At 42.3% G+C, this 26,793-nt stretch overlaps 1 protein-coding gene across 1 annotated transcript in view; it reads right to left on the bottom strand.

Moving 5' to 3' along the window:
- The window catches only part of ARHGAP22 (Rho GTPase activating protein 22), a gene marked incomplete at both ends in the record, with an annotated part of 134,986 nt that overhangs the window by 20,951 nt on the left and 87,242 nt on the right, over positions 1-26,793 (bottom strand). Inside the window, one exon of the mRNA XM_079536370.1 lies at positions 16,183-16,311. Coding sequence (XP_079392496.1) covers positions 16,183-16,311 — 129 coding nt within the window. The remainder of the gene's footprint in view (positions 1-16,182; positions 16,312-26,793) is intronic.

The raw sequence follows: 26,793 nt of genomic DNA on the forward strand, positions 1-26,793 counted from the left end.
CCCATTTTCCATTCCCTGAGAAACTGTTACACGTCAGAATACAGAAACTTTTCTTACACTCCAGCCTGCACAACTGCACTGCATAATCACAGATAGAGGGCCATGAAGAATCTTGAAGGAAATTCCCTCCTTATCCTGGCAGGAGAGCATGCCCTGAAGCATGGGAGTGACTTATGTTTGTCACTGTAAATACTGTTTCTCTTTCAAAGTAAAGGTTTTACTGGTTCTTATTTCTAATTCGTTCATGAGTTTTCACAGAGATATCCCTGAAATTATATTCTAGGAGAAGGAATCTCTTCCTCGTTTTGCACAGGTTGCTTTGTAATCTCATCATGTTGCCATGACAGTGTAAAGCCAAGCAGCAAAGCAGCACAGCAGAACTGCTTGTGTACTTGGTGCTCACCACTATCAAAGGGTTTCCAGAACTCTTACAGATGCTGAGTACCCAAGGAAGAACAACATTCTCAACCTAGTTTATCCTGTAATATCTGGATCCAGTAATATCCAAATCATGGCTGAGAAAGTAAAGTCTCCAAGGCTTGCTCATCTTGGCCTCTGTCATTCTCAACAATGTGCATTACTGCACACAGAATAACCCAGGCAAAAGGAGCTGCAAGGTACAGTGCAGAGCCCTCCTCTATGAAATCTGAGCAGGAGCACACAACCTCTCTAACCTCCTTTGTGCTATTCTGCTGGTGAACATTTTTCCCCCTTCCCCTGAACTGTGTATTTGATCCTGAGCTACAGGCTGCCTTCAGTCAAAAGGTCCTTCAGCTTTAGTTACAGCAAGTTCAGCCCAGGCCCCAGCTTGCATATCTACCAGAAAAAAAAAAAAAAAAAAAAAAAAGTCACCAAAAAAATAACTCCATATCCTATCATCAATCTCTGAGCCAGGCTTCTTCCCACCAAACCCATCTATTTTCTCAAAATGATACATGAAATTCACTCTTTTAGATGCAGGACACACAGCCACAGGGAGCTCAGGCTATGTAGATGGCATGGCAATTGAAGAACAGCAGCCTTGCTTTTCCAAATCTCCTCCTCCTAGCTGACTGACAGCCTTGCTTCCTTCTAAAGAGTGTGTCTAGAGAAAGACTGGGAAATAGACAAGTGCTCTGCACTCCCCAGGTATAGAGTACAGTTAGCAGTTTTCCAAAAACCCCATGTTCTGGTGTTCTAGACTGATCCAGAGCAAGGACAGAGGCCATGTCAGACACTCATATGCAAGCATATGCATAGAACTACTGCATGTGTGATCTCCACTTGCAGCATGAAGCTTTTCCTGCTTTCTCCTAGTTTTGTCTGGCCTGCAGTCAGTGACGTGCCCTCATAGTTCGGTCAGTTATTGATGAGGTGAGGAGAAAAGAACCTCAAGCCACTGCCAGGATGAAAGACTTCTCCCAGCCCAGCTCTTCTGGTTGCCTCCCACCTTGGTTTGGTAGGCCCATTTCAGTCCAACTCCGATTGCAAACCTATATTTTCTCTTTTTCTCATCCCATACTTTTTCAGGGAAGTGCTAGAAAAAGTCCCCCAGGCACTGCCCAGATGAAGTATTTCTCCCAAGTCAAGTTTGTTGGTAATTCCAACTTCTCTTTTGCAGCCCCTGTTAACACTGTAGCCCTGCATTTTCTCGCTGTCCTGACGCTACTTATATTTATTTACTTATTTATTTTACCACACCACAGACAAGGACCCCTCAGTCACTGTGCAGAGAAAGATTGCTCCCAGGCGATATCTCTTGGTAGGAAGACTATTATGGTTAGGGTTTAGAGAGAGAGAAAGCATAGAACTGCAGTTAGAATAGGGCTGAAAAGAGGCAGCCAAAAGCAAACAGGGATGCCAGGCTTGCCAGAAATCACTCATCTTTGCCATGGCTGCAGAGCTTGTCCATGGCTTAGAAGTGCAAATTATGGTTAGGGTTCAGAGAAGGAGCCAGCTTTCTTTGGATTGCGGCTGGAATGGGGCTTCCAAAAGCAAGCTGGAGCTGCTGACAGTCAGGGGCTTGCAGAAATCTTTCTTCCAGGCATCTGCTGGGGGGCCTTAACAAATCTCCCCTTGGGAAAATTATCATTAGGGTTCTCACAACCATACTAGCATGGCACGTGTTACATTCACTTACTTCGGTCTCCTAGGGCTAAAAAGGGCAGACTGAGGAGGTGGTGTCCTGTTAGCTCTATAAATCATCTCACTTCAGCTAGGTCTCAGAAAGGCTTGTAAAACTTAGTTAAATACGCCTGAAAGAAGCAGATAAGAGCATTGCTGGTCTGGACAGGGGCTGCCCTGCTTTGCAAGGAAAAACTAATGTGGAACCAATTGCACACAGTCTCATCTGCTGGCTCCTCAAGGCACAGGCCTGGTTTTAATAACTGGGGCTACAGCTCAGATGGAACTTGGCAGTTCTTCACTCCATCTGATGAGCCTGCTGGAAGACATTAAAGTCTCTCTTCATTCAGAAGAAAGGGAGCCAGTGCCATCCGGTCACACTCCCCAGACAGGGATAGGCTAGAAATAAAGCCAAAAGCTACTGGCAACCCAAGGGTTAACCTTCCTTGTTGTATCCTTATCTATAGCTAGGCCCTTTTGTTTGGTTTGAAAGCAGGAAAAAGAAAAAAAAAGAAAAAAGAAAAAAAAAGCATGGTTGGGACCACATCCTGAATTTCAGAAAGATTCAAGAGATACTAAAGAAAAAATGGGCTAAAGAATTTCTTTCCTCTCCTCCAACAAACTGCCTCTGTTCTTCAGAGATTTAGGTGGCTCTTTGTGGAAAAAGCAATCCAGGAACGATGTGCTAAGACACAGACAGTCTTTCTGTCCTGGCCTGAATAGCTCACCCACCAGCTACAGGCATACAAAGCCTATACATTCAGCTATGCTGTCTGGACATGCTGTGGGCAGGAAAATATATGCTCCCTGCTTCATTTTTTTCTCATCAGAGCTCTGATTTCAACCAAAATAAACTACAGAAAGTGATAATAAAGTCAGTGCTCGAATCGATTTTCTTTGCAGAGAGGACTGAGGACTCTATACGTGCTTAAAGAGGGAAAAGTCCAGACACACCTACATCAGCTGTAGGCACAGGTTAGTACACACATGCTAAAAGATGTACAGGAAGATAATTAGGCACACACCTGGATGCTGCTATATAGCCTGCACACCCGCGCATGCATGTGGTGCCTCACAGACAGCAGTTTGTGGATATAAAGATTGTGTACGTGCTCACCTGCACAGGTAAGCTTCTGCTTTTACCTTCCCACACTCATGCTTAGGCTGCCATTTATCTGTCCCCTCTCACACATGAAAACACTGCGAAAAAACCATGGGCGGACATTCAGAAGTGCATAGGCTTTCCCAACAAAAAGCACACACAAACCTGTAGCTCTTCCTGCCCTCCCCTGGCCCACCCAAGCGCATGCGGCATGAATTACTGGAGCACGACTGAAAGCAGAGCTCCACGCCAGGCACTGGGAGCAGCCCCCAAAAGATAGCTCCTAACTACTAACCGTCCAGGCAGACAGAGCATGCAAAAGCAGAGGAAAGAAAAGGAAACAACAGATAATCAGGAAGCAACATAAATGTGACTAAATAACTTGCCCAAGGTCACACAAACGAGTCTGTGGCAGAACTCAGCATCTTCTAACCTCATTCCCCACAAAGATCAGCCTCCGTGTACTGGGACACAGTCACTCTCATCCATGTATATCCATTTAACCATTCCAAGTAAAAATAAGCACAACTATTTCCCTGTGAAATCAAATACTAGCTTGGCACCCAGTAGTATTTTTGGCCACAGCTTGGGTCCTTCCCACTCCTTCCTCTTTGTAAGGACAGCTGCTTTACTGAGACATTCAGCCTCTGTCTGAATCTAAGCTCAAATATCTGCTTTACATCCAGGAAAAGAAAACCATAACAAATCTAAACTCTACAAAATCATCTCATACCTCTTGTTCTTGTGCAGCACTCTGCTACATGACAGGCGCTGAGCTTCAAGCAGAAACCAGGCAGTGTCAGACAGCAGGAGCGGCAGAGAAAGAAAGTCCTGACTTCAGGCATCAGACACATTCTGAGCCCCAGCACTGGCAGCTTTCCATTCACCCAGCGCTCCAGAGTGGAGAGCAGCCGATCTGCCCTGGGAGATAATCGCAGCAGCACATCTGGTCTTAGCTCCACAACTCAGCATTAATTATGACTTGTGCAGAAAGCATTTGAAATATCCAATGAGATGCAGAGCTCCCCAGCTCGCTCGGCAAGGGGAAGGAGCGAGCAGAAAGACAGGCAGGTAGGGTCTTGCCCACCCTCGAAGCTGCCGCCAATGTAAACAGCAGCTAAGTATGGGTCACAAGTTTTAACAAAGGCATCCCCCATCGGCTCTGTAATATATTCATGGTCTAATTGCTTGTCAGATCTATTCTAGATAGCTGAAAAAAGCTGAGCAACAGTCGCTGTCTGCATGCCACGCTCTGGATCCCTTCCTGATACAGGCGGCGTTAGCTGTGCTACGGAGTGCCCTGCTCTGGCTTTTGAGCTGCTCCCAAAGTACCAGAAGGACAAACCTAATGTTTAGCACTTATCCCCACTTCAGCACACTCTGGCAATATCCCCTAGCTCTTGAACTCGCTGGAAAGTTTGACATACCATAGGACAAGCCACAGACTTTGACCTGGTGCAGTTTTTTGTGGGGTGCTTTTTTGTTTGTTTGTTTTTGTGTGCGCACAGCCCCTGCTTTAGCCCTTTATAGAGAATCTGCCTGTTGACAACATATAGCATGGCTGGATAGGATAACCAGAAGGGAAGAAACTAAAAACTACATGTCAGCCAGCACCCAGGACTTACCTGCAGGGAAACATTTACACGCTCAGCTCCTGCACTCAGGGTAAGTGGCCAGTAGTCAAGAGCAATACCTGCTGCACCGTGATCCATACAATTACACTGAGGTCAGCCCTTCATCCCCTCTACAAAATGCACACGGATGACTGCAGATAGGCAGCAGTCATTCCTCAGAACCTTTGCACCAATCGTCTGGAGAAATTTACGCATCTCCCTCTGGCATAAAAAACATTAAAAAATTAAAATCCTTGTTTGCAGATGCTCATCTGCTTCAATAATTAAAATATCACATCTGTGGCCACTCTAGAGATCACAACTCATTTTAACTTCCTGGCTCACCACGTGCTTAACTACACTGTGGCTCAGCTTAAATACATGTTAGAGAAGGCAGTGACCCAGTGGTTGAATGCTGAGATTTCAGTCACTGAGACAGTACCGTCCCACAGCTCAGGAAACTTGATATCAGACTCTGTCTCTACATCCTCTGATTTGATCAAAAGCTCTCACTTTATGTAAAGGCAACACCAGGATCAAAAGCTCCAGTTCTTGAATAGCATAATAGTATGGCAATCCTTCAATTCAAGGTTTACCTTAAATAGAAATGCATTTCAAAGACAGATACTAGAGCCCCAGACAAAGCACCAGACAATTCTTAAAGTCCAGTAAAGGACATTTGGTAAGTGATGGAAATCCTTGAACAAAAGGTAGAAATGAGATATTGGGTACTCTTCACCCTTTTATTGCTCTCTCTTCCCTTGTGGAGAACACTGAGGCTGCAGGTTATGGAAAATCTTTCAAATGGCTGAGACACCATCAGGATTTCTGGCAATATTCCCTGGAATGATGCCTCAAAACATGTCACATCTGCTAATAACATTACAGAGCCGGGAACTCAACATTTGGAATGAGAGCAAATGCAGACCTTCATTTTTCCGTTCCCTTCTCCATTTCAGTTTTCCACCTCTCAAATTACAAGAACAAGGAGACATCCAATGAAATAGAAAGTAAGTTTAACATGGATACCACTGTAACCAAAGTACAGTCAACATATGAAATTCACAGGTTCTCTGCAGCCAGTATGACTCAAAGCACGGTTAGACATTAGCATGTCTTGTAGGAGTACCCTAAGTTGTGTGAGAGATGGCAAAAACAATGTAAACTGTTCTCCAAAGAAAGGGCAAATACTGCCCTGGTGAGAGAAAAAGGCAAGATGCATACATGCTTGCTCATGTAAGCATCATAACTGAAGCAAGAAACAGCAGCTGCTTCATTATTGTTCCCTGTGGATAGTCACTGCAGCTAGAGATGTCCTGTGAGAAGAAGTTGACTGTGCTGTGTCCATTCCACAATTATCATCTTCTTGCATTATATGAAGAAATTCTCAATCCCTTTCAAAGCCTTCTGTCAAAAATCATGACTTAAACTACAAAATACAATGAGACCAGAATAAAAAATGTGTGTATATATATAACATATACACAGATAAATATATATGTATTTATACTTTGTTTTCCATGTTTTGAACTTTAATGTTGCATTTGGATCTGCGTTCTTTGTTATGCTTCCTAAAAATGAAACCCAAAATTCTCACATACTCACTGGATTGCTGGAGCTGCAGAATTATACCCAACACTGCAACAACAGCAATTATCAACTTGCCATCAAAACTGTAAGTGCCACCTGAGGATCTCATAGAGGGGGCTGAAAAGGATAGTCCAGAAAAGGACCTGGGAAAACTGGTAGATGGCAAACCGGAGATAAACCAGCAATTGTGTCCCCACAGCCCAGAAAGCCAACCAAATGCTGAGCTGCACCAAAAGAAGTGTGGACAGCAGGGCTAGGGAGGTGATCCTGCTCCTCTGCTCTGTGCTGGTGAGCCTCACCTGAAGTACTGCATCCAGATGTGGAGTCCTCAGCAAAGGACAGAAACAGACCTGTTGGAGTGCATCCAGAGAAGGGCCACAGAAATGACCCAAGGGTTGGAACACCACTCTTAAGAGGACAGGCTGAGAGAGCTGGGGCTGTTCAGACTGGAGAAGAGAAGACTCCAGGGAGACCTGAGATCAGCTTTTCAGAAATATCTAAAAGGAGGCTGTAAGAAAGAAGGGGACAGACTCTTTAGCAGGGCCTGTCATGATAGGACAAGGGGAAATGGTTTCAAATGGAAGGGAGATTTAGACTGGATATAAGGAAAATGTTTTTTTACAGTAAGGATAGTGAATCACTGGCTATTCTATGATCCTGGCTCTGCATGTCACTACAAGCCATCAGACTGGCTGGGAAGTTCACTACAGCTCAGACAACCTCTGAAAATCCAGGCATATCTCAGGGTTGGCATCTAACTCGGCTCAAATTCAGTCTTGAATATGGTTGCAACAGACAGCAACGGTGAACCTGCATGAACTCAGAAAAAATTCCTCCCCATTTCTGATTGTGAACAAACTTGCCGGCTTGTACAGCTCTAGCAAGTGCCTATAGGGCATGGCTTATTTTTAAACATTAGCTTACACATAGTGTTAGCTAGTATACAGATACACTCAAGTGAATCTGAGGGAATTCAGATGTAGGAAATTATTTTGCCCATTTATACAAAAAGGATGAATTATCCAAGTTAGAGCTGAAGTTCCTTAATTATCAGGTTAGTAGAGCCTTATACAAATTCATTCCTTAGCTCAAGCAAAGATGGGCACTGAGCACCTCCCTGTACACCCTGAAAGCTGGCAGTGAATCACTTACAGGTGATCAGTCAGAAGACTGAAGCCAGCAGAAAAGCCTCCAATAGTACATCCCTTGTACATTAAATTTTTGTTCTAGTTTTTTCCCCGTCCGAACTCTTTGAGAAGGTCTGTCCATGAACAAAATGACTCCCCTGCTCTGGGCTGGGGTCTCAACCTTGACTGATAAAATGGAATCTCTAAAGAATAAATAGGCTTCTGCTTACTGACTGATAAGCCAGTCAACAACCCTGGGTTGAAAGGTGAGCAAACAGCAGTGCTCATCCTCATCTCACAACAAACTCGGCATAACCTGTGCATGGTGTTCTCCCATTCCTTTAAAATATGTCAGGAAAGGAACTCACTGAGCAGCGCTGTAAATTACCCCTGCAGTGGACTCTGCCCAGTTTATGCTCTAAACTGAGATTGTAACTGTTTGCTCACAGAGAAAAGATGATAAACAGACCTAAACATCACTCAACCACAACATTCTCAATCCACAGCCAAACCCCTCTTGTTTATTGGTCTATCTCTCTCTAAACAAACGCAAGAAGGACTTGGAGAACAAAACATCAAGGGCAACAAAACGTGCCTTTTAGCAAGCAGTGATCTCCGAAAATGTGCCCCAAGAAATTTCTATCTCCCACAGCCTAAGAACATCATTTACAGAGCTTTTTATTTACCGACTCCTGCATGCACCTGCCTACATTTAACAGATTGCTTCCATAGACCTGCATGAAGCTGTCTGTAGAATGCATCTGACTGGTAGAACTTCCCTTCCAAATGTGCTGCTGCATGTTGATCTTCCCACTCTACAGAAGTTTTACAGAAATTCTGAATGCTGGTAAGTACAAAATACTTGTGACAGTTTAATTACTGCCACCAGAAAAGGACTAGAACTCCAGCTGTGGGGCCAAATACAAGAATCATGGAGGCTGCAACCTTTCACTGGTCTCTGGTGAAGAATGAAATGAATCGCCCAGACTTCTGACCATTCTGGAACATGGCAGGGCCAGTGATCTAGACTCACCTCTGAAATTTGTAATAACAGACCCTTTTATCCATTTAGAAAAATTAGCAAGTTGTGCCCTCAAGTCTTTCCCTATTCCAAACCTGAGAGACTGATTTCCTAAGACCAATTGGTCACTGAGAAGCAGACAGGATCAACACTAAATGCATGGGCAGGTTATTCAAATAAAACTTCCCCACGAATACCTTTGTTAGCCTGTAACCTACAATTGTAAAACCTACTGGGAGGTAAATGGCATCATATTGTTGCTTCTTCCAACTCAACCAATGACAAAAACTATTAATTTCCACACGTTTACCTTTAGCTTCCACTATCCAACTAAAATTCTCAGTTAATATCAAACATAACGTACACCTTTACCACTCAAGTATAAGGTCATGGTCTAAGCTCTAGTCACATCTGAACTCAATCATCTATACTTGGGGAGGAGATAGCGTTTAGTTCCAATTCATAAAATAGACAAAACATTACAGTAAATCTGCCAACTTTTCAGGAACAGTTCTGGCAGAGGTCAAGGGCTTAATATTCACTTCCTTGAGCTGCAACTCAGAAGTTAGCAAGGGGAAATTGTAAGGATGATTACCTGATGTTGGAGAAGAAAAGAGGAGCAACTGGCAAGGAAATGGGAAAAGAAACAGAGGGTGCATTCTTTGTTCTCAGCTCTTAAATGGTTAAAATTGAAACTTTTAAGGAGCAGAGTACCCTTCCCCTTCAGTAATCAAAGATTCCCATAACATTCATCAAAGGAATAACACAGAGAAATTAAAATACTTGCCTTCAAGCTGAGAAACACCACAGGAACATGTTTGTCCCATTAATCATACACTGGAGGATGCACAGTGAGAATCACTGGTTTTTTAAGCCTGTCAGCTTTCAGACATGAAGCGCAAACCTAAAGCTTACACAGGAGCAACCTCACTGAGCAACTGGCAGCATAGCAGGAGGTACTGGTCAGACTAGATGCTACAGACAGCAGCCACCACAACAACTGCACAGCCACTTCGAGCTCTCCATGGCACTTGTTAGCCAAGGAGGACAACAGTCTGCTATTGAAGAGAAAGAAGGCACAAGAACCACCATATTTTATCAAAAGTAAAACTGATACTTTTTGATTCTTAGCTATACAAGATATATATGAAGTTAACGACTACATTCAGACCTTTTTGATATCAGTTTGATAGCTCAGGCAGACTTACCTTCTATGGAGTTGTATAATTCTATAACCCATTTTTTACTTTTGTTTCTGTGCCTTGTGACAATGAGTTTTGTAATTAATTCTGCACTGAATGAAAAACTTTTTTGCTTGTTTTAAACTTTCTGACTGTGCTCTCTTCAAATCCTCCATACTCTTGTCAGAGGTAATCTTCTTTGTAAGAGGAATCTTCTCCAATATTCTTTTCAAAGGTTTTGGTTTTTCAGTTGTTTTTTTGTTTGTTTTTTGAGAGAGAGAGAGAAAGAGAAGGTCTTAAATTTGGACATATTTTACATCTTATCAGTTATGCAACCACTGGAGTACGAGATTCTTCCTGAGCAGAACTTGTATTAAAATTTCCACCGTGATTTGCAGGGAAGGATTGCCTCTCTCAGCCTGCTGGCAACACAATTCCTAATGCAGAACAAGATCCTGCTGGCATTCACTGCCACAAGGGTGCATTGCTGGCTCATGTTCAACTTGTCATCCATCACCATCCCAGGTGCTTTTCTGAAAAGTTGCTTTCCAGCCAGTCAAACAGAATGTGCTGGTGCCTGCAGTTATTCCTCCCTAGGTGCAGGACTGTTGAACTTCACAATGTTTCTGTTCACTTCTTTCTCCATCCTCTTGAGGTACCTCTGAATGATGGCAAAACCATCTGATGCATAAATTCTTCCTCCCAGAAACAATACGTAAGGTTGCTGAGGGTGCACTCTGTCCCATCATCTAGGTCATTATTGAAGATGTTAAACAGTACTGGTCCCAGCAACAGACCGTGGGGTGCACCTCTAACAACTTACTTGCCTGCAGGCTGGACTTGGGGCTGCTGATCACATTCCTTCATACACTGCAGTTCAGCCAGCTTCCAGTACACTTCACTGTCCATGTATCTACTGTATTATCCTTAAATGAGGATGTTACAGAAGACAAGTGTTAAAATCCTCGCTGAAGTCGAGATAAACAATATACGCTGCTTTTCCCGTATCCACCCAGCCAGACGTTTCATCACAGAATGTAACCAGGTTGGTCAAGCACAACTTCCCCTTCATAAATCCATCCTGGCTATTCTCACTCACTTTTTTGATCTTAAAATGTTTGGAAACAGTTTCTAGGTTTATTTGCTCCATTATCTTCCCAGCAACAGAAGTAAGGGTGACCAGCCTGTAGTTCCCAGTTCCTCCTTGCCCTTACTGAAGACAGGAGTGCAACCTCCAACAACTGCATATCCTTTGTAAGATGAGCCAGCTCCCAGAGCACTTGTGGATGCACCTCATTAGGTCCCAGTGACTTGTATACACCCATTTGCTTTAAGAATTCCCTAACCTGATTACTTGCTACTGAGGAGAGAAATTCCTTGTTCAAGACTGTCCCACTGGCCTCAGGGACTGGGGACTGCTGAAGGCAAACCTCAGCAGTAAAACATGAGGTGAAGAAGACATTGAATACCTTAGCACCTTTTTCATCCTTTGTCACCAAATCTCCCATCTCTTTCAGTAGTGGGCCTACATTTTCCCTGGTCTTCATTCTACTGCTGATGTAACTGAAGAAGCCTTTCTTGTTGACAATCACATCCCTCATCAGATTCAAATCCACGTAGACTTTATCTTCCTTAAGTCCATTCCTGCATGCTTAGACAGCTTTTCTATATTTTCCTTAGTTCACCTGCCCCTTTTCCCACTCTTCCTGTACTTCCTTTTTAAGATTGAGCATTGTCAAGAGCTTCTTTTTAATCCACGTAGGCCTCCTTCCACCTTTGCTTGATTTCCTGCACATCAGTGTGGACTGTTCTTGAGCTTGGAGGAGAAAATCCTTGAAAACAGCTCTCCTAGACCCCTGTTTTCTCCAGGATTCTATCCCATAGGACTCTTTCAAGAACATCTGAACAGTTAAATCAAGTGCTCCCCTGAGTCCCAGGGGGTTGTGACTCTACTATCTACCTTGTTGAGTGATGCCTCCAGAGTGGCTCTTTTACAGATACTCAGTGTTACCTCAGGCAACTTATTTGATTGCTCAGTACTTCAAATTCCTTCTTGACAAAAAAGGAGGACAACAGCCTTGTTCTACCTCAAGGTTGTGTTGTGGTGATGGAATACACTGGGCATAAAGAACCAATAAAACCCCAGATACACCTGATGATCAGAAGAAAGAAAAAAAAAAAAAAAAGAAAAAAAAAAGTAACTTAATCAGATCTCAGAGAAAGATCTTAGAACCTTAAATTTTTTTCTGTTGCGAGCAGCTCAGACAGACAGCAAGACACCTGCTCCCAACTTCAGCTCTGCATCTGAACATCTATATCCACAAGTGTAACTTCCTGTAATACATCTGCCTGGGGTAAAGCTAGCCAGAATCACCTCAGATTATTCATGCATCTCCTAGTCCTAGGCAGATAACTGAACTCATAACCCCTATCATTTTTCTCTCTCTCCCCCCTTGGTTGGGCCCACCTCCTACTATGAGACAACACTGAAGAGCAAACACTGATAAGCTGAACCTGGCGCCAGCTGTCTCCATGCAGAGATAACAGCACATAGGCACAACAAACACCCAGTGCCACTCCCCACACACCTGTGGGAGCCTAAGCAAGAGAAGCCCACCCTGCAACCAAATGAGAGGGCTCTTTGAGGCTCAGGCAGGAATCCTCTAATCTGCCACTCTAGGGGAGCCCTCTAACCAGACATGGAGCAGAAACTTGTTCTCAGTCTTCATACTGGGCAGATAGAAGAGCAGAAGTCACCTCTTTGCTCTTCTGTGATATCTTAGCATCTTAAATCCACAAATACAATTCTGTGGTCATGATGGTGTTATTGGAAAATCCCCATCTAACAGGTAGAAAAATTAAACCCCAAACTCACAAGACTTAGCATAATACCAAAGTTCCTAAAGAATCTGGTATCCTTGTGGATGTGCATCTAATAACAACATCAGATCCTTCAAAACAGTAACTTTTCTTTCACACAGATTTTATCACAAAGACATTTACTTATGTAAAAATAGGATACCTCATTAGGCCTACGTAGGACTATCCTTACACAACTAATAATGACACTGAGATCGGTATTAAATTAAACCTTGGAAAATCCTCCTCTGGTTCTCAGCTCTCCTCAAATATAAAAAATGGTCTGCATAAGGTTCTGACTGCCAGCACAATCTTCCTCTGCACTGTTCTGCTGGCAAAAGAAAGAATCCACATGTCAAGCTTTGTCTATATAGAGAAATTGGAATTAATGATAGCAGAGCAGCTTTCCCAGCGGACACTTCTGCTGTCCATTGGTTAAAAAGTTACCATCCCTCAGAAATGTTTCTTCTCATATGAAAAAAAGGCCATGGAGTTCCTTCAGAATGATTATGCTTTCACAGGTAAAGCCCTCCTCGTTTGCCTAAGGGAAGCACATTCCCTCCAACTGTTTCACTCCCCTTCCATCACAAGGAACTGATGAAAGCTTAGGATAACAAGAAGGAGGAATTAGGATAAAGTAATCGAGAAAGAAAGGGGCTGGAACATGCATTTCTGGCAGAGGAGCAAGGAAACTGCTCATGGCAAGAAACAGCAAGTAAACAGAGGGAAACATACAAACACAGCACATGGTTAACACAAAATAATTCTGTCCCCGTGCAATGCTGGTCATGTGCTGGGCTGTAAGACTGCTACATGCACTTCAGGGCTTTCAGCTCAGAACACTGAAAAACTCTGCTTTTGTACCACCAGGCCCAAATTCAGCTTGAGACACATTATGTTTTAAATCTTACACAAGACAAAAATGAAGAAGACGTGAAAAGAGGTGAATAGATGGCAAGGGACCTCCTTAGAGTAGCCATATTTCTTCTTCAGAGTGGAGGTACAACCCTAATGCTGATTTAGAGTGAGGAAAGATCACCTCTTCACCTCGCTACTCCCAGTATTTTCCATACGTCCCATTTCAGAGGATGCTGGCAGGCTCACTCTCACCCAAGCCTGTGGACTGGCTATACTTCTAGCACTATGTCACAAATACAAGGCTTCCATATTAAAAAAGCAACCAGAGAACAACATGACTGTAAGGCTCAGAGGGACTTTTCTAGATAAACTTTCAGTGTTGTAAACACAGAGCAAAATTTGTTCCTTTTGGAGGTAAGAAGGATCAGAGGAAACAATTTTAAACACTTTGTCAGAATGTGCTCCAAAATTTACTTGTATCAAGCCTCTGTAAAAACATTATTCCTGAAGACATAAACTCAAACATGCAGCTTACTCTAAATCTCAACTCTGAATGAGATGGCCTGGACTCAAGAATTCAGAAGCCTAAAACTTACGGAAATGGTTCCAAATTATTTTCTTCATAAATAGGACAACCCTTCTTTAAAAGAGTTGGGAATTGTAGGATTTTATTTTAAGACCACATTTCAAATGCATTCCGTATGGATTTTAGGCCTGAACATGTCTTCTATTAATGATTTTGGATCCTCGGCAGCTTTGGAGTGTTTTCTGTTTTGTTTTGTTTCTAAATCTTTGCTGTTCACCTTTAAACATAGTTGATGTGTCCAGCCCAACACATAAGAAGATACCTTCAACTTTTTGATTTATACGTTTCTTCAATACATCAGCAAAGATTAAAGTGGGGCTAAGCTTCTCATTTTATCTTGGCATAATTCATTCCTACATCATATCAGCCTTCTCCAGAGCTGGATATTTACATACTAATAATGAAGCCTGCATTATAATTCCTAACTCCCATTCCTTTAGCGTCATATATTAAAAAGTGTCGATAGATAAGACTTGGCTCTCAAATTAGCAGCGGTAGCAAAGCAGATTTCAAATTATTCAATTAAAACAGAGACAGCTATGTTTAGAGTCCTCCCACAATTGAGGTAGGCTGGGATTTCACCTTGCTCTGATTCTGACGAAGGAGGGATAGTCTTGATCATTTAGAAACAATGATTTGGATGTTTTAACTATCTCCCAGTTACTGGCATTCTTATAAACATGTTGTGAGGAGAGACTGAGGATGCAGTTCCACGGTTTGTTTAAGCCAACTGAAGCGTGGGCTGTAGCCAGAATGAACAAGCATGCCCTTCTCCACCCCACCACCCTCACTGTGATAGAACTGCTGCTATTCCTGCCTGCACAGCTGGGCGAAGAAGACAATCCACCTTAAAGCTAATTCACTCCCACTTTTTTTTTTTCTCCCAAGTCATTCCCCCTTGCACAGCATAACCACTGGTATCAGCAAAACCAAATGTGGTGGCAACGTAGTTGCAAGGTGGGAGAAGCCCACTGCAGGTAGTACACAGTCAGTTCAGAGGAGTGCTGAAACCATAGGATAAGAATCTGCTCACGTAGCATTGACTGCAGAGTATAACAGACATAACAAAGCTAGATTTAGGCCTGCTGAATTTGAGTAGCAAGGCAGAGAGCTAAGGCCAGTCTGATCAGCCATGTTCTTGATTAGCTTTGATCCAGAGATAAAAACTCTATACACAATTTCAGTTCTTTCCAACTATGCTTCACTTCTACAGGGCAGCTTAAGCCAGCTGGATCTTCTTAGCAACCTTAGTTCAGCCAAATTCAATTGCAGTGATCACTTTTTTACCCTGGATTCGGGAATTAGTAATTTAATTTCTGAAAAGCTAATTGTATTATTTAACTCTTATCTAGCTCTTTTCATCCTTAAATATCTTCATCCTTTATCTTTAACCTCTTAAAAGAGGCTGATATCACTATTTACACGTGATATCACTATCTGCGTAGATGCCCATCACTAGCCACTTCAAAGTGTTGCTACCACTAACAGTGAACCCAGCAGAAAACATCCGTGAACACTTGTTCTGTACCACACTGTTAAAACGTCCACCTAATCTTACAACATGAGAATTTGAAGACTGTAGTACAGTATCAACATTTTTGTTCATTTTAAATACAGGGACTGTCTACTATGGTACACTTTACAGGTGCTCTCTCAACTTGACCCATTTCTTTTTCTCCCACAGTCAAGCCAGTGGAAGCTCAGTCTTCTCAACCAGGCCCAGACCAAATAAAGAGTTTTGCAGCCTCTGCCTTCGAGGAGGTTAAAGACGGGCATCTGCCCTTGAAGTGGAAGCCAGAGATAACTGGACATACTCTTTTACAACTACAAGAATAAGGGAGATCCACAGAGTAGTTATCAGCTTTAAGAAACTGGACATTGACAATAGAAATGTTTTTGTTATTACCACCATTTCTGACTGTAAGTAATACAGTGTGGATGTGACCTCCGCTTCCATTCCCTTCCATCCCCTGGCAAAAAAGCCTAGCCCAATCTCCGTGCTGTAAAACACTTTAGACAATCAAGAGATTATCTAGGCATCTCAGTGATTTTACAGTGTTACACATATCCTAGTATCACAAGAATATGTTTTACCTTGAGGCAAATGTTTTAATTTATGTGCATGTGAGCTATTTGCAATACCTCCACCAAAAGGAGCCCATATAACCCGTCGGATGGCTTTCACCCAATCTTCCATTTCATTCTGGGAATTAGCCATGAGCAGGAAAGCTTCATGATTGACAGGCATCTTTTCCCGGTCTCCTGCACCACCTGAAAGATAAAACATAAACTTATTTTAGCTTCTAGCTCACAAGAGAACAATTAATGTTTAAAACTACTAAAATTCTGGGTCAAAATTATCAAATTATTATTTTAATTGAGCTGTTTAACACAAAGTTCCTACTCATATGCTGCAGCACTCAAAAAGCAGGTTGATAAGAATTCAAAGCTGAAGTAAAAAATGTGCATTTCCAGTCAAGAACTTGGAGATATTGTGCCTTCTGCCCCAGCAGTAAACAAAGGGAGACCATAGGCTGTAGGACCCTGCAGAAGGAGCTCAAAATTAATTTCATATATCTATGCTGAGGTGCTGAGATATCCAGAAGGAGGGGTCAAGAGAATCCTAGGACAATTCAGTGTTTGAGATACTGAAGTTGCAAGACCATCTGCTTTCCTCAAGTCCCTAAAAATGTATGGTCTTGATATAGAAAGAGACACATTCTGGTTTTGGATCCAATCCAGCCACAATGTTTTAGAAAAGGAAGTAGGACTTGGGAACACAAATCTAATTCTCCAGTTTGAAGAACCTTAGGAGCTATTAACATTGCATGCGATATCACAGAAAGTACTGACCAGAATACTAGCTGCAGTCAAGCTGTTTCTTACAACAGTCATTTGAGGATGCTCTAATATTTAAAACACTTATACATTTATTTTATATATTTTTTTTCTGAGTACTTCAGCCAGTTTAAACCTTCCCTTCATTTCTCATTTTACATCCCAGAGCTGGATACAACCAAATGGGGCCATACAGCTTCATTAGAGCAGCCTACATATAAAGAAGATGCTGATCTTGTCCAATGTAGCAGCTGCATCACCAGTGGCCTGGAGCTTAACCATCACTATGGAAACTGTCTCTGTGGCAAAGCCAAAGGCATCACAACTGCTGTACCGTTGCCATCTCCGGCTTATGCAGCTTCCAATACCTTGCAGCAAGCTGGAGTCGCCAGTCTGCACTGAGCAGCCAAAGCTGCCTGTCCATGGGATCCAGAGGTAAGAGCAGTACACGGTGGTTTCTGCACAACTAACTTATATATGTGGCTCATAAATTCTCACTAATCTGGGGGAAGGAGCAAGCTGGAGGCTGCCTGCAAGCCATGGAATTGCTTTTTTTCACTATTAGGTGACTCCTGGCCTATCATCACCCACCGACTATGTGTTGATTTGCAAAGCGAAAAGAGTAGCGTGAAATGTGTTGGGAAGGATTTTGTGGCAATTCAATGAACAAAGGAAACTGAGGCAATCTTTCAGTAAAGAACAGAGATGACAGGCCACCTGGAACTAGGCATGCAGCTTAGGAAACAAAGGCAGGATCTGTTTTCCTCACATATATCCAAATTAGGATTCCTTCCTTACAGCACCCTCCCAGACAGTCTCCCATTTTGAATTTAATGAATAATTCATATTCACAGAATCACAGAATATCCTGAGTTGGAATGGACCCATAAGGACCACGGAGTCCAACCCCCGGCTCCACACAGGACCATTTCAATTCCAAACTCTACATCTGAGAGCAGTGTCCAAGTACTCCTCAAACTCCAACACTTGGGGCTGTGCCCACTGCGCTGTGCAGCCTGTTCCATGCTCACCATCTCTGGTGCAGAACCGTTCCCTAACCCCCAGCTGCCCTCCCCTGACACAGCTCCATGCCGTTCCCTCTGCCACTGACAGCAGAGCTCAGCGCTGCCCTCCGCTCCCTGTGAGGAGCTGCAGCCGCCATGGGGGCTGCCCTCAGCTCCTTGCTCTGTGCTGAGCAAACCCAAGGACCTCAGCTACACTCCCCACACACCCTGCCCTCTAGACTCTCTCTGCGTACCTCCTTTGTCCACTTCCTAACAGCCCTTTGTCTTTCTTAAACCGTGGCACCCAAAAACTGCACATTAAGATATGCAAAGCAGAACAGCTGCAAGAGGAACTGAACACCAAGCTATGTTCTGGCTGCAGTATCCACCCCAGATTTAAAAGCAGTATACAACCTGGACCTGTGCTTTTCCTTTGGCCCTCTTCCAGGCCCTGACAGGTTACAATGTCTCTGCACTGCCAGGCCCAAACGCTCCAGAAACTCATTTCTTCATTTACTCCAACTCTTTTTTCTCTACCTACAGAGCCAAAAGTCATGGGAAACTCTTCTGCAGGGTCTCTCTTCACTCCTCCAGAACTTCTTTTTACCCCAGTTTCCAATAGGCCTGGCTGAGAGACACAATCTCGGTGATCTCAGTGTTGCAGTGAAATGAGATGGGCAACTAAGCACCAGATCTCAAAGGACTCCACTCACCCCATAACAGACACCTCTTTGCTTTATTTCACTCCCTAAGTAACACTACACTAGCCACTTTCACCTCAGTCAGACACACAATATTCTGGCTGACTTCCAGCTATCCCCTTAGTTTCCTTCTTAGCTTTAAAGCCGTATTTTTATTACCAGCAACTGTGAACCTTATAGTCAAGGCATTCGTAGCTGCCAGTTGATTTGGATATATCTTGGCCTTGAAAAATGGGCTGTTTAGCTCTGCTGTAGTCCATTAGAGCATCCACGTATTTATAAGTGCATGTGCTGAATGGGCCATACTGCCGGCAAACAACTGAGTCTGGTCAAGATAAAGCAGATCCCATTCTTAAATTTAAAGTGAAGTCTTGCCCAGCTAAACCACAAAGTACAAGAAGAGAGACTTAGTTCAGAATGAATTACAGACTGCAAACTGTTGAACTAGTTGCTAGTTCAACTAGTGCATGCAAAGGTTGCCATATGAAGCATAACAAGCAGAGGAAGATGAAGACTACATCTGACTGAACTTCTGCAGAAGTGGCATCTCAGCATTTTCCCCCGAATCACTGTACCACAGGGACCTGACTCCAGCTCTTTGGCCCCTAAAACATTACATCAAACCTGACAGATGCCTTCTAAATTTTTTTGGACATTTTTCAGGCAAGCATTTAGGGAAAAATATTTGTATTTCTATTAGAGACTGTAAAAAGTAAGAACAGGATGGGAAACAAAACGATTCCTGTGCATGCTGTGGAACCTAGGCTCGAGACTGCCAAAAACTACACATCCAGCTCCTCTGCAGTTAGCTTTCTCCCACTGAATTCTAACTTGCAGCAAGGTCATGATCCTATAAGCTGTTTGTGGGAAAGTCAGTAGTGACTAGTCACAAGAGTACAAGCAGATAAATACAACTCTATGCAGGGACACTGGTGTACAAACCAGAACTTCAGAACTGCTTCTCAGAGAAAGCCTCATATGTTAGCATAAGATGAATAAGCATTGACAGAGCAAGCAGACCCACCTATAAATAACTCTTTTATGACTTTCTAATCTTATTCCTTTCTGCACATTGCTGGCTCCTTTCACTACTACACCACTGAGGCAACGAGCAGAATTAGAGCTCCCTAAAGTGCAAAGTTCAGGTGCTTGTCTATGTTGTAGAACTTGACTGCTTTTGAGTTTCAGTAATTTCAAGAAAGAGAAACAGCTAGACTCAAATATTTAGATCTTAAAAGCAAAACAAAAAACTTCCTTTCCGCTACATCTTCTATAGAAATCCAGAACACTGTCGGAAATTCACAAATGCTTTCATTTCCGAGCTCAGACACAGAAGAGTAGTTTCAGATTTGAACTGAAACTACACAACACAACTGAACAATTCAAACACTGAATGGATTCAAGCACACTTATCTTTAGGAAATGGAAATCAATTTTAAATTCTTCTGCCTAGAAATGTTTGGATATGGAATTTTAACGTTGCCCACCCCAGTGACAAGAAGCTCACTGTCAGACGCTGCACCTCTTTTTCTGCCCCACAGGGATCCGCCGCCTGGACTGAGCAGCTGAGAGCCTCCAGCCCTGCAGCACAAAACCACTGCTGCTGCACAAAAGAAACGGGGCCCTGCCCCCTCAGCACCACGATGCGAGGAACAGTCTGCTAACGATTTTAAACACAGACCAAGGCTTTCCATTCCTTTGAACAGATTTTCTCACTCATCTTTAATCAAGCCCTCACTCAAACAAGATTGGCCCTCAGAGACCAGCTCTGCTTAGCTCAGGACTGCCAGGGGCAGCATCCCAGCCCTTCCCAGAGTTACTTTCAGCTCCACATCAGAGAAAAATAAAACTGCCTGCCAACACAGTGTGCAAGCACCTTGATGCCACCGTGGTTTGGTATGCATCCACCGGAAAGCACAAAGCTTAAGACTAACATTATGCCATATGTACCTGTCCTGCCTGTGCTCCTGCCCAGAGATCTCAGAACAGCCCTCCCTCTATACAGCTGTTTCTAACGAGAAAACATTGGAAGCCTTGAACTATTTGTGAAGCTAAGCCTTACATCCTCTTTCTCAGTGTAGAAACAGAAATTCAGCAGGAGTAGGACTGGACTTCCACGAAGGAGGTGGTCCTGCCTCACTGTGCGTAAAAAGAGGAACATTTGCATTCTCAAGCAAAGCTGCTTTCAGATTCTGCTGAAGTTGGCAGCTTCTTGTTTTGTTCAGATCATTTCCCTCCCTCCTCCACCACATCTGGTTTGCCTTTCCCCCATTTTTTACATAGTTCTGCCTACTGATGTGTTTATGTATTGTCATCATATCAACTTCACCGAACATTTACATAACTATAAATGCTTGTGTGTGTATTTACATGTTTGCACTGCTTTGGTGTGGATAGCAGAGTGGCATTTCCAGTAGGGTGAAACTGAGTTGGCCACGCACATGTTGCTGCAGCATAAGGGGAGGTAAAAGGCAGTTTCAAGGCTGAGTTATGAAAGTGCTGGTGTCTGGGAAAGGCAAGGCTCAAAGGACATGCTTGCCCTCAATACTACAAGTAGTGACGGGCAGTCTTTGATTGCAGACAAGCAGCAACAAAGATCTTGACAAATGGACAAAAACTAACAGCCAACAGCTGAAGAGAACAATTGCAATGAGTCATCTTCTCTGACCTGCTCTTCATGATTGTCCTAAAGGTGAGGAGCAGATTCAGGGTTCTGAGGTCCCCTTATAATGTAAGAAGCTGAAAAAGGAGGGAAATGAATGTTGCCAAGGTGAAGGGAAGTCGTACTGGGGGAAAAAAAATCTTTCTTTGCACAGTAAGAAAAACCAATAGCCTTGATCTTTGGATTATGAAAAGGGATGGAAGAAATATTAGTAAGTAAGCAAGAGGTAATTAAGAGTGCTTGGATTAGACACGTGAAACTTCACTCCATTTTGTCAGCCATTGCCTTTGATTCCGGCTAACCCTCTGTCTTGAGCACTCCTCTTCTCCTGCATTGGCCCCAGATTTTCTAAGAGCATGAAATAATGTAACATATCTGAACATAGAGTTAACTTGCCCTCTCAAGTATGCAGTTTAAATTTCAGTATGCTCAGTGTTAATTCTACCTTTTTTCTGGTGTTTCCCCCTTCCCCCTCCTAATGATCCTTCAAAAGAAGGAAAAGCTTTCAAGGAATAGAAAACTGCCCTTGAAATGCTCTATTTAGGCTACATGAGAAAAAGCTGCAAGAGAAAACTGAAAGAGCCAAGAAGCAGAAGACCAAAATCATGGAAAATTTAAAAGGAGCTACAAGAGAATGATAGCAGAATTAAGCAGTACAGTGAACAATGACATCTGCCTGCAGTGTTTTCTATGTTTTTATCTAAATACAGACCCTTATATACATATATACACACGCACATACACAAATACATGGGATACCCAAATTTGAAGTTGATTTTGAGAGTAAACTTGCCATTCACATTTTTAAAATCTTACACAACACACAAATAAAAGAAACATGCTTTGGATGAAAACCAATTTATTCTGTCTTGGTTTACTTTTTCCTAAAGAAACATGTATTATTTTTGGTGAATGGGTATTTTATTTCCATAGCTTGGAATCAGTTTGAGGGGCCTTTCTTTTGGTTGCAGCAATGAGGAAAAAAATCTTAAATACCTTTTGCTGTACAGAGTAGATGTAGCTCATAAAGAGACGTGCTTTAAGTTTCCTTGGAGGAAGAAAATTTAGAGGTATGCACTAAACTCTCATTGACTTTCCAGTCAAATATGAATCCTAATTTCCTTAAACACTTTTAAATCCCTCAGGCTTAATGCTAGTTAAAGTAGATGATCAAATTTTCAGAAGTTGTAGCAAAGAATTTTCTTGAGTCCCTAAGTGATTTTCAGATCTCAGATCCTAGACCTTGTCCCAGAAAATATGGGCAGTCTAACAGCCTAAAGCCACTGCTGTTCATTACCTAACTCAGAGGCCTTGTTACCTGTCCTCCCCCTTCATTTCTGTGGCTTCAGACCAATATTGCAGTGAATTTCAGATACCATTAAACAGGTTTAAAGAAGCACCAGTAAAGAGATTAAGGCTCAGAATTATGGTTTCTTATGCAAAAATTCTGACAAGACTTAACATGAATAGAGGCACTACAGATTTTCTGTACTGATACATAAGCTATAGAAAACCCTTAAAAACTTGAGGCTAGCGTTTGGTTTCAGTTGTCAGAATCAAGTATATGATTTCTAAAAATATAAGCAGTAAATGCAGATTTGGTTAAATCTTTCATCTTTTATACATAAAAATGGTATCAAGTGAACTCAACCTTTGTTTTGTTTTTAACTCCTGCCTGGAAACTCCTTTCTTGGTAGGCGTCATCTGCATTGCCCTGGACTTGCCAATTAAAGTAGAGGAACAGGTTAATGCTATCATTCACTTAGAATAACCTCTTTGTTTTCAACAATCTGAAATTCTGTGAGGATACCACTGTTTGACCTGGGATGTGCTGCTCACTGTGGCTGCAACATACAGTCTGAACTTAGTTAAGCTGAATGCACAACTATGGGAGGACCATCTCCACTGGAGCAGCCAAACAATTAGGGCTGAGATGAGCCCAGGTGTAACAGACATCTGCTGAATACATTATTTTTCTCAAGGACACAGCATCTTCCTTGCACCAACACAGCTCAGGCACCACTCCCTCCAGGTCCTGCCCACAATTACTTTGCTCCATAAAAAGAAGGACCATTGACTAAGATCCTGCTGGCTCCCTGACCACAAAGGTTTCTGGGGCCTGTGAAAACATGCTCTCAGCTGTGTTTAAGCATTGTTATTACTTTGAGATATATACTGTGAGTCAGCTTCTTCTAGGTAACAGAATGAAGAAACCTCTCCAAGATGTTCACATTTAGTTTAGGAAGCCAGAAGGACCATTTTGCATAGGAATTTATCAGCGACAACACAAAGAGAAACTACTGAACCACCAATTGCTGGGAGCTGCATGAAACCACTTTGCCTCTGCTGTGACTTGTGTGTTGCATCCTGAGTGGGACTGCTAAAGTAACTACACTCTAATTATCTCCAATTATGCTTCAGGGGTGAGGCTGTAAAATAATTGATAGTTTGATCAAATCAATTAAATCCTTGTGGCTTGATTAAAATCCTGTTTCCTGGTAGGAAATCACTGTGCAGACTAAGTATACTAACTTTCAAACCTGAATCATAGTAGAAATAACAGCTTCTTAGGTGGAGCTCTCAGTGCACAGTGTCATGGTCACTGTGTATTGAAGCAATACCTGCTGACAAAGCAGAAAAATACAGGGTACAGCATTGCTTCTTCTGATACCAACATTATTTGCCTGCCAAGCAACAGGTATCTGGTCCTTGGCATCAGTCACACTCTGCCAAAATGAAAGCTTCTACAGGAAAACAACGTGTTGGGAGCCCAGGCATATTTGTGGTTCAGCTTCTTTCATTTGCTAAAAACTCTTCCTTCAAAGCCTATCTGACACCACCAGCTGTTAGAAGGCTTATTCATTCTTCAAAGACATTCATCTTATGGAATGTCTTTCTTAAAATGACAGGCAACCTTTGCTCCTCTGTACAGGGGGAAAAAAATAATAAATTTCTTCCCCTCCAAAAACCAACCCAGTCCTGAAAAAAAAAAATGAAGTCTGAGGTCTCAAGTGAGGGCGATGAGGGGGAGATAGAAAAGGTTGTGCAGCTTTTTTCTCCAGCATGTTCCACAGACAGCCTTGTACCAACAGGAGGATGCTTTCCCTCACCCTCCTTTCTCCCAGTCCAAAAAACTAACTCTTCAGCCTTTCCTCAATACACCCGAGATCTACAAAACTGCAGTGAACTCAACCCTTAAAAATGATGAAACGTGCAACTGCCCAAGCTATGCGAACCTCTGACCCTGTGTGTCTTTGTCATTTGATCTGGACTGAAGGGACAGGCATTTTCTGAGGCCAGCAGAAGACACGCACTTGGGTGTCTGCTAGCAGAAGGATTGTGCCAGCCCCTGCAGGACACATTGCAGAATGCACAGAAGACAACTAGGAATTTGAGGGTACAACAAAACGACAGATGTATAAAATGAAAGACTCAGAAAATAGTGGTACATCTATGTAAAGACAGCCACACGGCTCAGCATGGTTCTCCAAGGCAGCAAGTGCTAGAAGTACCCTTCTGAAGAACGTATCAAATTATGTTTTCCAACTGTGGTTATGTTTACACACTATTTTAAGGAGGAAATTCCTTCCTGACCAAAGATGATGATCCTTCATGTTTCGAAATACCTGAATGAAGATGACTGGATAATTTTTATACATTACCAAGTAACCGCAAGCAATCTTCTAGCTCTCAAATTTCTTCAAATCTTTAACACTAAGGACAACAGTTGAGGGAAATTTTAAATTCTGATGAGCAGTGAGTTACTACAACATTAGAATAGCAAAACCAATTATTATTATTATTATTATTATTATTAAAACAATTTCACACTGGAAAGATAACATCCAACTTCTATATTCCCCTGGGACTGTTGGGCTCATATTTTCCAGGTATGCTCACTGATAGGAATGAAGTGCCTCTAGTGCCTTTTAAATAAGTCTCTCTAAAACTATCTTCTTCTCCCCCTTGCTTCTTTCTCATAAGCCGAATTCTTCTTTTCCTCTGCACCTAACTCCACAATGAAACTTGAAAATAGTGAGAAATTCTTTAAAGACCATCATCTGCCATCTTAGTCAGTGCTTGGGACTCTACATGAAGCAGAGCAGAGCTGAAGCCATCAGCTGGTACAGTTTCAGCTGCAGAGAGCAGTGCTCTCAGCTAAGCCAGTATAGACTCTGTTTCTTTGTAGAATGAATACAGAGTTCTTCAGAAAATCAAGCCAACCAATTACAAACATTATTTTCTTCAGCGAAGTGACTGAAGCTTTACAAGCATGGTTTTGGCAGCAGAAAATACATGAACTGTCATTAAGGACTGAACACTTTCAGATTTTGTTTTCAAAAAAAAAAAAAAGCTATTTATTACATTAGTGCAGAAAAGGAATTAAAATGCAAAAGAATATATACTGTGTGCCTTTCATAAAATATTAGCAAATTTTTGGGAAAAAAACTAGCATTACTGATTTAAAGCAGAATTTAAATGCTACATGAGATATTCTGATCCAAGTCTTCCTACAGTTTGCATAGAATGGCAGTTTTACAGCAGTCTCCTATATCTGGCTAAGTGCTGGTTAACCAATGCATCTTCTAAACAGGACTGTGCAACACACATTACTTTTCACTTATGACAATAGTGCTGACTGGCAAAAAGGACAATAAGTACTTGTCACTTAGGCTAAGCATTACAAACTTGGAACACGCTCATGGATGGCTATTGGAATTGAGGTTATGCTGATGCACAAAGCAGGGCCTCAAATCTTTGTGCTTTAGGACAATTGTCAATGGGCTACTAGCAGAATAAAGCTATAGAAAAAACAATTCTACTTCTCTCCACCCAGTGGCAATGGACATATTCCTCCTCATTAACAGTATTATCAAAAAGCCCATAAAAGTTCATTTAAAGTGGTTAATCATTAGCAGATTAACTTCATTTTTTTTTTTAAAAAAAAAAAAAAAAAAAAGAAAACTTGATTTGGATATGATTTAAACAATAAATGAAAAAAGCCTGGTATGTAAGCAACAACTCATCCTAAGAAATGTCTTCAGCTGGTGGACTTTCCCCACTGAGATTAAAGGGAGTATTACACAGGATGCCCTTCTCTAAGATTCAGCTTCCCAGAGGAAGTCCAATCTGCAGCACTCGCTCCCATTAAAGCATACTAGGATATTACAGATGTACGTACCCTTCTGCTCTGTTCCATCCCAATGCCTTTACAGAATATGCCAAAGGCCTGCTCACAGGCAGTCTATTCTGCCAGTTAACACATTCACCTCTACATTGTACACACAAGTAATAAAGCTCAGACTCCAAGATCCACAATACACTGCCAGAAGGCCTTTCAAAAAAATTTATGCTACTATCTAGAGTTTGTAGTGATTTGTGGAGCAAATGTATCAAAGCAGGAGTGCCAACAAACTAACAAGTCTCTGTTTTGCTTCAAGCAAAGGCTGATGACCAAAGCTTGATCATAAGCCTTGTAAGTGGCTCTGGTTTATTAACAAGGCAACCTAGAGGAACCTAGGAGTCATGGGAACACGTCCCACAGGTT

The sequence above is a fragment of the Tetrao urogallus genome, assembly GCF_951394365.1.
Source record: "Tetrao urogallus genome assembly, chromosome: 5".
NCBI classification, from domain to species: domain Eukaryota; kingdom Metazoa; phylum Chordata; class Aves; order Galliformes; family Phasianidae; genus Tetrao; species Tetrao urogallus.